General features: G+C 40.8%; 1 protein-coding gene across 2 annotated transcripts; it reads left to right on the top strand.

Moving 5' to 3' along the window:
• Positions 1-1,676: 1,676 nt before the first annotated feature.
• LOC124259945 (E3 ubiquitin-protein ligase mib1-like) lies at positions 1,677-9,533 on the top strand. Of its 2 annotated transcripts, XM_046694166.1 has the most exons (4): positions 1,677-2,229; positions 8,149-8,220; positions 8,602-8,673; positions 9,014-9,533. In XM_046694166.1, exons 1-4 carry the CDS (start codon positions 1,692-1,694, stop codon positions 9,412-9,414), a joined length of 1,083 nt encoding a protein of 360 aa, XP_046550122.1. In that variant the 5' UTR covers positions 1,677-1,691; the 3' UTR covers positions 9,415-9,533. The 2 variants fall into 2 exon arrangements, with proteins under 2 accessions (XP_046550122.1, XP_046550123.1); XM_046694167.1 differs by lacking the exon at positions 8,602-8,673.
• The last annotated feature ends 4,242 nt before the right edge of the window (positions 9,534-13,775 follow it).

The raw sequence follows: 13,775 nt of genomic DNA on the forward strand, positions 1-13,775 counted from the left end.
AGTGAGTCTCACGTACCCCATACACTACACAGTCTCACACCACCCACACAGTACAAAGTAAGTCTCACATACCCCACAGAGTACAGTCTCACACCCCCCACACAGTACAAAGTAAGTCTCACGTACTCCATACACTACATAGTCTCACACCACCCACACAGTACCCCATACAATACACAGTGGGTCTCAAGTACATCATACAGTACACAGTCCCACACCACCCACACAGTACAAAGTGAGTCTCACGTACCCCATACACTACACAGTCTCATACCACCCACACAGTACACAGTGAATCTCACGTACCACATATAGTACACAGTCTCACACCACCCACACAGTACACAGCGGGTCTCACGTACCCCATACACTACACAGTCTCACATCACCTACACAGTATAGTCTCACATATCCCACACAGTACACAGTCTCACACCACCCACACAGTACACAGTGTCACACAACCCACAAAGTTACACAGTGTCAAACAAACCACACAGTACACAGTGGGTCTCACGTGCCCCATACAGTACACATTCTCACACAACCCACACAGTACACAGTGCGTCTCACACAACCCACATAACACAGTGTCACACCACCCACACAGTACACAGTGTCACACAACCTACATAGTACACAGTGGATGTCACACAACCCACACAGTACACAGTGGGTCTCACACAAACCACAGAGTACACAGTGGGTCTCACACAACCAACACAGTACTCGATGTCACACAACCCACACAGTACACAGTGTGTCTCACACAAACCCACACAGTACACAGTGTGTCTCACACAACCAACACAGTACACGGTGTCACACAACCCACACAGTACACAGTGGTCTCACACAACCCACACAGTACACAGTGGGTCTCACACAACCTGCACAGTACACGGTGTCACACAATCCACACAGTACACAGTGGTCTCACACAACCCACACAGTACACAGTGGGTCTCACACAACCCACACAGTACACAGTAGGTCTCACACAACCTACACAGTCCACAGTGGGTCTCACACAACCCACACAGTACACAGAGGGTCTCACACAACCCACACACTACACAGAGGGTCTCACACAACTCTAATAGTTCACAGTCTCATACAGTCCAAAGAGGATGTTTCTAATCTTACATTTTCCACACACTACACAGTAGGTCTCATAGAACTTGTGCGTGTTATGGGGAACGACAACATTGGGTTTATTTACCCGTTTTCTGAAGAATTGAGGCTCGCCTCGCCTTCCATGACCGGGGGACTCAAGTCTGGAGACGTCCTGCCGAGCGCTGTACACAGGTTAACGTCGTACAGCACGATTGTATTTAGGGTGGGTCCATAATGGCATGGGTTGTTTCACAATGACTGGTCGAACTGCGTCTCAAGTTGTCCAAGACAGGGCCTCAGGTTCATACTATCTCGAAACATTATTGCAACAGTCACAGTGCCATTTGCTAATTTTGCTAATACAATTGGTCTTACGTGTATGGTGGCAATACACAGATCAATGGTGGGATGACATCTTAATATTCTCAAGTAGGTATCGCCATGTCAGTTATTGATGACACGTGTACGCACACCACTGGCGGAGAATGTGTTTCCCCAAGCTGGCATTTTGCTGGAGTCGGACTATATTAAAGCCGTGTACCCGACGGCGAGGCAGTCGTCTTCCTAGCTGCGCGATGGAGGTATCAACAATCATATTCTTCAGTCTGCTGTTGTGTGGTGTGAAAGCCATCCATGCTGATGCCAGTTTTGCAGCCTTGGCTACACGGGTGCGTCTGGTGGAACGAGAGATCAATGCGTGGAAGCTGGAGGCTGTTAATACTGACACTAACCTGATCAACAAGTTTGAAGTGTTGGAGTCATCACTGAAAGAAGAACTGACTGAAAGATTCCTCCCTCTCTTGATAAAGCCTCTCGTCAAACAAGCTATAACCGACATCATGAACGAAGACTATATTGGCAACATTATTACCGGACATGTTCTCAGGGAAGTTCAAAGCGTTAAGGCAAATGTACAATACACAAAGACACAACTCAAAACCTTGGCAGAACAGCTGAGACGTGTTGAACGGGATAGAGACACTTACAGAAAGAGTCTTCGAAAACAACGTCGCAGTTTGACCAAAGACATCCGTGAATTACAGATTCAGCTCAATCACACTGTAGCTGACCTGCGTGATGCCAGGACCACGACGTGTCCCTTAACGACAGCAGGTGAGACTTTCGTCAGATATTAATACAGCTTAATTAACACTATATCTTGATATTCCAACCGGAAGATATGAGAATAACAACATTATTTCGTATAAATTAAGCAAATGTTTTACAGTCATACTGCATGCACATTCAGTATCTGTCTTCTGCTTTTGAAACAATATGTTGCACGTGCATGTTCAGCGTTTTCATTGAGGAAAACGTTCAGGTCCAATAATCATTTTTGTTTCAAAGGCTGTTTGTAAACTAGTGAACAAGATAACTTATTGTTTATTGTCAACATCATTTAGCGTTCAGAGGACATATTGACGTATTGCTTAGTGGCCATGGTAACATGGGGTTAACGGTCATGTCAGCGTATTGTTTATTGGCCATGTTAACATGGCTGTCACAGTACATGTCAACGTATTGTTTTGTGGCCATGTTTACATAGGGTTCACGGGACATGGCAGCGTATTGTTTATTGGCCATGCAAATATGGCTGTCACAGTACATGTCAATGTATTGTTTAGTGGCCATGTTAACATAGGGTTCACTGTACATGTCAACGTATTGTTTATTGGCCATGTTAACATAGGGTTCACGGGACATGGCAACGTAATGTTTACTGGTCATGTTAACACGGGGTTCACAGGACATTTGTCGCTTCTTGTGCCCCTTATCCACATTTTTGTTAGCACATTGTAACGTAGAGAACTAAATCAGTCAAACAAGACAGTTAAGATCAGTGAATAACTGAGACAGCACACTGAAACACACTGGATATGAGTTACGATCATAAACATGTGCCGTCGTCTTTGTCGGTTTAGCCTTACAGTGCTCCAGTAAGATCCAGGACCCCGCCCCTCTTATGCAGCTCAAACTGCCCCAACACTGACCCACCACCACCCAGGACTCGAACTCGGTTCATCAGGCTGGCTCATCATTACAATGTGATAGCCACACTTCCCGCTGACCCCCTCGCCCTATGTACAAATCCAGTAATGAGGTTGTATATGTGGGGCAGGCGCTACATATCTCATCTTATTGTATACCCATGGACAAATCCAGGAATGAGGCTATATATGTGGGGCAAGGGATGCAGATCTCATCTTATTATATACCCATGTACACCTCCAGTAATGAGGCTATATATGTGGGGCAAGCTTTACATATCTCATCTTATTATATACCCATGTACAACCCCAGTAATGAGGCTATATATGTGGGGCAAACGTTACATATCTCATCTTATTAAATACCCATGAACAAACCCAGTAATGAGGTTATATATGTGGGGCAAACGTTACATATCTCATCTTATTAAATACCCATGAACAAACCCAGTAATGAGGTTATATATGTGGGGCAAGCGCTGCATATCTCATCTTATTGTATACCCATTTACAACCCCAGACCCAATAATCATTGCGTGAAATTAACAGGGAACTGACTAAAACCATGGTATTCTGAATAGGCGGACGTGTTATAGATACTGTATATTAACATAAATTGAGGAATACATGCAATCTACTCTTAAAATAAACTCAGAAGACCACAGATTGTCTTTCAAGGCTATTTTTAGTGTTTTAAACTCAGTGTAAGAACGACAATGGTCTTGTTTGACAGAATGATCACAGCTATTTAGACCTAAGCCTCTGGAGCCTTATGATATCCACATATGCATTGAAATGGACATTTATTTATGTTTTGTAAACAAATATTAGAAGTTTGGATACAAACAGTCAGTGAATTAGGGAAATAATACAGCACCACAAACTTTAAAAATACGTCATAATACCCTTTTTATACAATTCGTGTCCATGTCATGGCACAGTTAACACGAAGTGTGTTGTAATATGTTACTTTCATCTGATAAAACCGGAGGCCAAACTTCGGTTGGATAGAAATATTTCCATACTGAGTTGTTGATCAGGGTGCCGTTCCACTAACCGATCTTAGCCCTACGACAGTCGTAAACCCTAAAATCCCAATCTTAGTGTGACGTTACGATCAGCTTACCGTTCCACTAACCAATCTTACCCAAGTCAATCGTAAAGTTAAGATCCAAAGTCTAAGTTGCTCAGGACCAACTTAGGATCGCTAAAATCAATCATAGAGAAACCAAAGTTTTCATAGTCTATATAAAGAAGAAGAAGAGCGAGCATTTCACCGTGAGCGTCCCCTAATTCTTTGTACTAACCATGAAATGAATTTGTTAATTCTGTGATGTAAACAAACACTGCACTGAAGCCTTACAAATGCCAGGTCAGTCTGACCACTGTCGTCATGGGAACACAGCCGAGGGTGTCGGTGTAATACACTTGTACAACAATATTACAATGTCATGGTTAAGAATAGGGACGGGTCGTGAAGTGAACAATGTTCTGAAACAAAAAGATACAAATATGTTTGATTTCACGTGCGCTTATTTGGTAGGGGGATTCTAAATTTTAAGGCAGGCCGCGTGTTTTTCGAGACCACTGACTAGACTACATTCTAGGTACGTTATCAGACGGTGTACTTGTGGCGAGGTAGAGGCTAGTCTGTCGTACAGACTCTGAAGCAAATATATCCAAGAAAGCCAACGCAAGTCTAGAAAATGTGGCAAGTCTAGATTTCCTCAGCTTCAGGTCTGAAAATGAAGAAAGTCTCAGGGCTCCTTTTCATTATATTTCATTTGTTTTACTATGAACATTTTTCAGTAAAATATGTTCATTTCAGAGACTAGTTGTTAGTCTAGGTAGAGTCGTTCAGCCGCACTTGCCCCCTGAAACCAAGGTGCTCACTACCCTAATATTTTGCTCGAGGTTTTTCTCTACGTTTACACTTGGTTCCAAAACTACTTCCTCGCATTTCTCTATCTCTCGCACGAAAGAGTCTCGATCTAAGCTTGGATCGGATCGTAAGATCGGTTAGTGGAACGGGTGTATGTAACTTTTAGCTAAGTGGATTGTAAAATTGGTGTAACTTGCTAAGATTGATCTCAGATAAGATCGGTTAGTGAACGGCACCCAGTACAAGCAGTCAAGCGCCAAACGTTGCCATGCTCCTAGCCTGAAACGTCACAATGACGTCATAGCTGGCAGCTTTGCGGTCGTGGCGTCGCCAGTCAAGGCATTTTATAACTAGCAGTGAGATGTGTGGCTCGTGTTAGGACGTACGTTATTGGTGGGTAAGTTCTCAGTTTCTACTTTTAAACTGATTTAGGAAATTAGACGAAATAGTGTAAATCGATATGAAGGTTACAGGAGTTTTTAAGTTTCACCCTTTGAACTGATAACATTTACAACAGTCACGGAAGATTTTATGAGATTATTTTAAATCTCTCCAGTCAAGTAACGGATGTGCATATTCGGACACTTGACGTCATTTCCATAGACTTACATGATATTTCAGTGTAGCATAAATAATTTTCATGAGGTGAGTTTAGAATAGATTTTTCTCAAATTTGACAGAAAAATTCGAAATCATCTCTGCTCTGGGCTCATAATTTCATTTCAATTCTCCTGACCACTATGTAACTAATGACATCACATTTATCAGCTTACTTATAGTTCCACAATGCACAATCCCACAGGCCGCCATGTTAAAGGAAATCACGGCACTGTGCACATGTTGATTAAATTGTTGTCATTCGATGAATAAGCAATGGAAAATTAAACAGATATTATGTGATTGTAGGTACGATGATTCCTCACAAATGTGCAAAATTTGACTTGGATTATACGAAAATTAAATTCATGAAAATACTTTATGCTACATTAAATAAACATGTTTACAAGTCTATGGAAGTTACGTCAAGTGTCCGAATATAACTGACCCGGGTCTATATCTTGTGTTCTGCGTCAATGAATAACTGCATTGCATTGAAATACAGTCATTGGACATAAGTATTCGTCATTGTGCATAATTTCTATAGACTTAATTGTTAATTTGGTGCTGCTAGAAACATCATCTTGAATTTATTTGTCGTTTGATCTTATTCATATTTTACACGTGTCATGAATCATCTCAGCTGCAAAGACATAATTTCCGTTCTATTTTCCGTTCAGTATTTCAAGAATGACTGCACTTTGATTGATGCGTGTCACATGGTTAAGACAATTTTTAACATGGCAGTCTATGGGGAAAGAATACATAGAGAATCTCACCCAAGTGTCTTCTGATATCAATTATATCAACACGAGTTCATAAAGTTACAAATATCCGAGGCTTGCCGAGGATATTTTTACTTTATCAACGAGTGTTGATATATTTGATATCAGAAGACACGAGGGTGAGATTCTATTTATCATCCAAAATCACTCTTCATTAATTTTCAATGAAAAATGTATATCTCTGAACATGGTACTGCCATTACACTTGCAGTGCAGCGATGTCATAGCATTGTGACGTCATCAAGTACATGACGTCATAGCATTGTCAGGGCATTGTACAAAATCTACTGTCAAAACGACATCTCCTAGGAGATATCGTTTGATCTCACACAAGCGATATCTCCTGTGGAACACAGTTTTGGATGATAAACAAGGTTGTATATATATGTTGCTCATGTAACTACAATGCGGAAAATACTTGAAGGAACATTACATGGAAATTATGTATCTGTGACCAAGATGATTTCTTAACAACCTGCAAAATTTGGCAACCAAATAACGAAAACCGAATTCATGAAAATTATTACAGCTACACTAAATAACATGCAAGTCTATGAGAATTTTGCCGACTGACGAATACTTATGTCCCATGAGTATACATCCCCCCTTTATAGCACACGACCGACAGTATCAGCTGAATGTTTACATTGAAGGCCTGTAGCTTAGCTCTTTTAACACTGAAACCTTTATGTGGAACACATGTATTTCTGCAACACTTTAAAAAAATGCAGTAGAATGTAGATCATGGAAAGGCAACTATGCTTTTTTCTCGGTATTTCTAATATTGAAACAGACGGAGAATGTTAATCACTCGGACAGCCGACATTTCGATCTTCACCACCTCACACTGCCACATGTTTGTACACTTGTTGTATATCAAAGCACGCTGCTTCCAACAACAAGTACGGTTGTGTCAGCTACAGTTTCCGCCTCAGTTAACAGTTGTGTGAGAATTGCACTGCCGGCATAGCTCGATATGCTGACATTTTGTGAATGCTTCACAGAGTTTTCCTGACACAAATTACAACTGTGTTGCACAAACACCGAGGAAAGTTGCCATGCTGCCCTACACATTGCGTGATAAACACTGAAGTTTTAATCTGCTTCACATTAGAATTTACGGAATTGCCTAAAATACCATGTACACAAAACAGGAAGGGTGGGGTGGGGACATAATGGAAAGGCATTTTGAATTCCAGTCACGATTAATGAAGTCAGACTAAGCAGGTGGTGATTCCATAAAGAGGAATTATGAGTAGGTATAAGTGTAGATGTTTTTGTTTCTTTATCTACTTTTACTTTCAGTGTAATAATGTAAATAATGATGTATGTTTATATATGAAGTCCCCGTAGAATATACTCGCCCCTAACCTAGCCCCAACCCTGGGGGCGAACAGATTCTTTAGTTTCACCGTTAATGTTTATATTTCAAAACGAAAAAAAACAATCTATTCAGTTAGATCTACAGCATTTCAACAAAGAGCTGTTACACACAGTCAGTGCACAGCTTATTACCTTTTCAGATTCAAACTGTAAAAATAAATTTAGGAAGTGTTCTTTTTTTTTCCTGCAGAAACACGCGGTCTTTTATGAACAGGTATCTCAATCAAATCAAACCACATATTAATATTTAATACCTCTTCTATAACAGATGTATTTTGAATTTATTCATACATACTATTGAAAGGCAAAACATTTGTGGGAAGCGAAAACTGAGACCAGTAGTTATAATGCTTATGTGCTATGTATAGTTTTCTGACTAAAATATTCCCTGTTTCAGCCTCCACTGACCCGAGCCCGAGCAACACGGCTTCTCTAGCGCCAGTGACGACACAAGACTCTGATCTACACGGTAGGTTAGAAAACCAAGCAGGCAGGAAGCGCAGTCCTTATTTTTTCTTCCATTTAACACGCTGATGTATATACCTGTGGAGATTCTATCTTGAGGGATGAGTCTTACCTATGGTATCGATCGACGTTCATGTTGTCAATCACAGGATTTCAAACTGTAAAGACTAAATTAAGGAAGGGTTTCTTTTTTCCTGCATAGACACGCGGTCTCGATGAAAAGTTATCTAAATCAAATTGAACCATATATATTTAATACTTCTTCTATAAAAGATGTATTTAGAATTAAATCATACATAATAGTGAAAGGCAAAACATACGTGGAAAGGCGAAAACAGATGCAAGTAGTTATATAGTTTTGTGAACAACATATTCCCTGTTTCAGCCTCGACTGACCCGAGCCCGAACACCACGGTTACACCAACACCAGTGACGACACAAGACTCTGATCCACACGGTAGGTGGGAAAACCCATCAGGCAGCCTATATCTTATTGCCCTAATAAATAACAAACAACATTTGTACTGACATTATCAACTTGTAAAGTTCAACAAACATCAACACTCTCCAGCCGAACACAAGATATTGCTACAACTTCTGGTTCTAACAGAAAGTTCTGTAATAAACACACCATCGTTTATCCCAGAAACCACATGTTGACATTCCCGCCATGTTGTATTGTTGTCAGCCATGATGGAATTGTTTAAACGATGTAACAATGTCCGAGTCACGTATCAACATGATGAAGACATTGTAGATGTGTGACACAGATGTCTGATGTTTACTTTGTGTTGCAGCGACTCCATCAGCAGCAGCAGGCCGCCGCCTCTACTCCGCCAGCAGCCGCGGTGACCTGGAGACAGTGACGCGGATCCTGGCAGCGGGTCACGTAGACATCAACACGAGAGGATGGTGGAGCAGGACACCGGTGATGGAGGCAGCAAGGAGAGGACACAGCGATGTGGTGAAGTTCCTGGTGGGTAGAGGGGCTGATGTGTCGCTGGAGGACAGTGACGGTGACAACGTCCTTCACGTGGCCTGTCGGGGTGGAGACCTGGAGCTCGTGAAGCTGATCGTGTCCAGTAACTTGGTGGACGTCAACGCCAGGAACAACGACGGGCGGACAGCGGTCGACTGGGCGAGAAACTATAGACATCAGCGAGTAGTGGAGTTTCTGAGGTCACGTGGTGGACACTGAAGTCGGTATCGGTGTGGACAGAGACGGGGCACATGCCGTTGCTGACACTGACGTGGTGTGCGCCGTTCAGTCGTGTTCACGATTTTCTTCCTGAACATAAATAAAACTTGTTGAAAGTATTTTCAGACATTTTGTCATTTGTTGTGTTTGGAGCCTCGCGTGATCAGGTAAGAAAATTGTGAAGTGAGTGTAAAGATGAACGGTGAGTGATTGTACGTCAACGTCACCCGTCTTAACATTATTCTGTGTTAATTTTGTTCTGAGAATATCGCGAATTGTGAAACCGACAACAATTAACTGTTTGTTTACATGTCGCTGCACTCTGTGACCTCAGACTGGGTTCACCCAGCTGACATGGCGCCATTTGTACAGTGACAGTGACGTCACACTGCTGGTAACGTCACAGATATACACTGAGGTGCACGGCCGTCTTCTCGGCCAGATAGGATAGAAAGCGGCGCAATGCTGGCATCGTGCCAGACAACACAAACAGTGTTAGTGAAATACCATGTGGTCGGTATCGTTTAACAAAGGAAGAATGGACATGTGTAGCTGATTACTGCTGAGATTTAACCCTTTTGGTGCCACAGGGAAATGTACCCCTTCTACATTGACTAAACACAGAGTATACAAAATTAAACTGAAAACAATCATCACCCAAATCATCTCAGCTATATAAATCCCTGGATGCCAGAAAGACAAATATCTGCCCCAGTTCTCTGTTTCTTGATCTAACACACTGTTTTTTAGGTAAACCACAATTGCTGAAATGACCAGTAAAAATTATGTACATCGTAAATCTGGCCATTTTGGACACATGACGATTTCGCCATTCGCGGCATCGTTTACTGTATGCTGTAAATGTAAATATCGGGTATTTACCCGTTGAACTGAATTTGAAAAATAACCAATTAGGGATCAGTTGGATGTGTTTTTTGTCAAGTCGCCAATGATTATGCTAGAACCTCGCCTATAACCTTGGGATAACCTTTCAATCGTCTTCGGGGCAGGCAAACACAAACGCCGAAGTGAGTTTCCCGTTATATTTCATAGAGAGAGGGTGAGTGAGTGACTTAGCTTAGTTTTACACTGCTTTTAGTAATATTCCAGCAATATTACGACGGGGGACACCAGAAATTGGCTTCACACATTGTACCCATGTGGGGATTCAAACCCGGGTCTTCGGCGTGACGAGCGAACACTTCAACCACTGGGCTACCCCACCGCCCCTATTTGACAGTGTTAACAAAATCCCGTTTCACGTAAGGTCTTCATGAAACGCCAATTACCTCGCACATGTTTAACACTCAGCTGCAGCACACACATCCCTGAGTTCTTCACATATTTAAAAACCAAATGACTGATGGTCTTTGTTACCTATTCAAATAGTGTTGAAATTAACCCCCTGGATGCCGTTCAAATAGTGTTGATGATATTAACCCCCCGGATGTCGTTCAAATAGTGTTGATGACATTAACCCCCTGGATGCCGTTCAAATAGTGTTGATGATATTAACCCCCTGGATGCCGTTCAAATAGTGTTGATGATATTAACCCCCTAGATGCCGTTCAAATAGTGTTGATATTATCCCCCGATGCCGATTAAATAGTGTTGATGATATCACCCCCCTGGATGCCATTCAAATAGTGTGAATTATATTAACCCCTTGATGCCGTTCAAATAGTGTTGATGATATTAACCCCTGGATGCCGTTCAAATAGTGTTGATGCAATTAACACCCTGGATGCCGTTCAAATAGTGTTAATATTAACCCCCTGGATGCTGTTCAAGTAGTGTTGATGATATTATCCCCCTGGATGCCATTCAATTAGTGTGGATGATATTAATCCCTGGATGCCGTTCAAATAGTGTTGATATTAACCCCCTGGATGCCGTTCAAATAGTGTTGATGATATTAACCCCCTGGATGCCATTCAAATAGTGTGAATGATATTAATCCCTGGATGCCGATCAAATAGTGTTGATGATATTAACCCACTGGATGCCATTCAAATAGTGTGAATGATATTAACCCCTGGATGCCGTTCAAATAGCGTTGATGATATTAACCCCCTGGATGCCATTCAAATAGTGTTGATGATATTAACCCCTGATATTAACTCTGGATGCCGTTCAAATAGTGTTGATGATATTTACCCCCTGGATGCCGTTCAAAAAGTGTTGATGATATTACGCCCCTGGATGCCGTTCAAATAGTGTTGATGATATTAACCCCCTGGATGCCGTTCAAATAGTGTTGATGAAATGAACCCCCTGGATGCCGTTCAAATAGTGTTGATGATATTACGCCCTTGGATGCCGTTCAAATAGTGTTGATGATATTAACACCCTGGATGCCATTCAAATAGTGTTGATGATATTAACCCCCTGGATGCCGTTCAAATAGTGTTGATGATATTAACCCCCTGGATGCCGTTCAAATAGCGTTGATGATATTAACCCCTGGATGCCATTCAAATAGCGTTGACGATATTAACCCCCTGGATGCCATTCAAATAGTGTTGATGATATTAGCCCCCTGGATGCCGTTCAAATAGTGTTGATGATACTAACCCCCTGGATGCCGTTCAAATAGTGTTGATGATATTAACCGCCTGGATGCCATTCAAATAGTGTGAATGATATTAATCCCTGGATGCCGTTCAAATAGTGTTGATGATATTAACCGCCTGGATACCGTTCAAATAGTTTGAATGATATTACGCTCCTGGATGCCTTTTGAATACAAGTCACATCTCAAATGTAAAGATATTACATAAAACTTTACAGCGTGGTTTGTTTTATGGGTTTTTTTGTGACGGCGGAGAAAGACTTGCTTCATCTAGAGCTTAAGCATTGCAGGGAGGGCAAGGCAGCACAGGGGTTCGAATCACTGTTTGGACAATAATTTTTAAAAATAAAAATCTAGATTTTTGCAACCGTATATTGTTTTTATATGTTATGAGTAACATATTTCTAATTTGAACAAAATCGGTGAAGAAATGGATTTTTTAGAAAATTCTCCCGCTACACTTATTACATAAAATACACAAGGGATGACACTCGCGATGCTCAGAGCCTGATCGAAAACCGCACGGCGCGACTATTTTAACGTGCGTTCGATCAAACCTTACGTTTTTCACAAAACAATGTGTTGAGCTTGTAGATTATTCCGTTGGCCTAGTTCGTCTAACTGCATTTAATATTTGACCACTGACCCTCGTATTACCACTACCCTCCGTTTTGAACAAACGTCTGGCCGCCCTTCAGTAAACATCGACACTGTTCGAAACTCTCGGAAGGACTCGGAACACTAAACGGCTCTCATTGGTCAATTTCCACGTGTGCAATTATAGGGGAATATTGTTTTGACAGTTGATATGTTTGGACAGAGACCAAATACCGATATGTAGTCTCTAGTTTGGAAAACTCGAAAATGGTTTTAGAAATTCTGTCACGATGAGTAAAATTATTTTAGGTGGTGAATGCAATAAAAAATGTCAAGCACGCAAATCGGAAAATATTTCACTTCTGTAAATTCATAGATTATTTTTAGATTTAACATGTATTGTGATAGGTCAACAACATTTTCAGTTATATCCAATGACTTCCAATTCAATTGAAAATTCATGATGATTGTTGATTTAATATTTAATATTTCATACAGTTTCCACGGTATAATACAACACACACAAACATTTCACAAGTTGATACTTATATTCAATAATTCATTTTCAATCAGTAATACCTGCCTACATAGTGAGACATCCTTACGATAGTTGAACTTATTGTCGTCATCCTCATGTTGCGGAACATCGTCAAATAGGCTTTTTTTCTGCATTGTGAAAGTAATCAAAATTACATTATTCTGTCATTTCCCTTGTATAGGAGAATTTCTAAGATTTGAAAAACTCTTACAGAAATACTTGTGACTCAAGTTCAGTCAAAAACCTCAAGCATTATCAACAATGAAACCATTAAAATCAATTCTCAATCTCATCTATTGAGTCATATATGAATTACATTTTAACTTCTTAATCATACCTGTATTACCTTACCCCATTAGTCAACATATTCATATATACACAGCAATATTGTAAAACTGACTGCAGTTATTTCAGTCAAAATATATATGCTTGTTGGAAAATATCAAGAAACATTTTGATTTCATGTCATTTCTTCAGTAAAAAATCATAAAAAACAGTTACATGAATTCACTTTTCAATCCTAAAAGTAATATATTCCCCCTGAAACAATCAAAATGCTACAAACTGCAACATCCATTATACGATAGGGTGCTTCATTAGAAAACCTTTGAAGTAAGGTGCATCACTTCACAAGAAGATTTTTAACATGGAAGT

This window comes from Haliotis rubra, unplaced genomic scaffold (assembly GCF_003918875.1).
Source record: "Haliotis rubra isolate DU_JTF1 unplaced genomic scaffold, ASM391887v1 Scf743, whole genome shotgun sequence".
Lineage (NCBI taxonomy): Eukaryota > Metazoa > Mollusca > Gastropoda > Lepetellida > Haliotidae > Haliotis > Haliotis rubra.

Bases quoted from the DNA above. Each gene is read 5' to 3' on its own strand.
- LOC124259945 (XM_046694166.1), top strand. From the start codon at position 1,692: ATGGAGGTATCAACAATCATATTCTTCAGTCTGCTGTTGTGTGGTGTG. The intron at 2,230-8,148 runs GTGAGACTTTCG...TCCCTGTTTCAG, and splicing joins GTGTCCCTTAACGACAGCAG to CCTCCACTGACCCGAGCCCG. The intron at 8,674-9,013 runs GTAGGTGGGAAA...TTTGTGTTGCAG, and splicing joins ACAAGACTCTGATCCACACG to CGACTCCATCAGCAGCAGCA.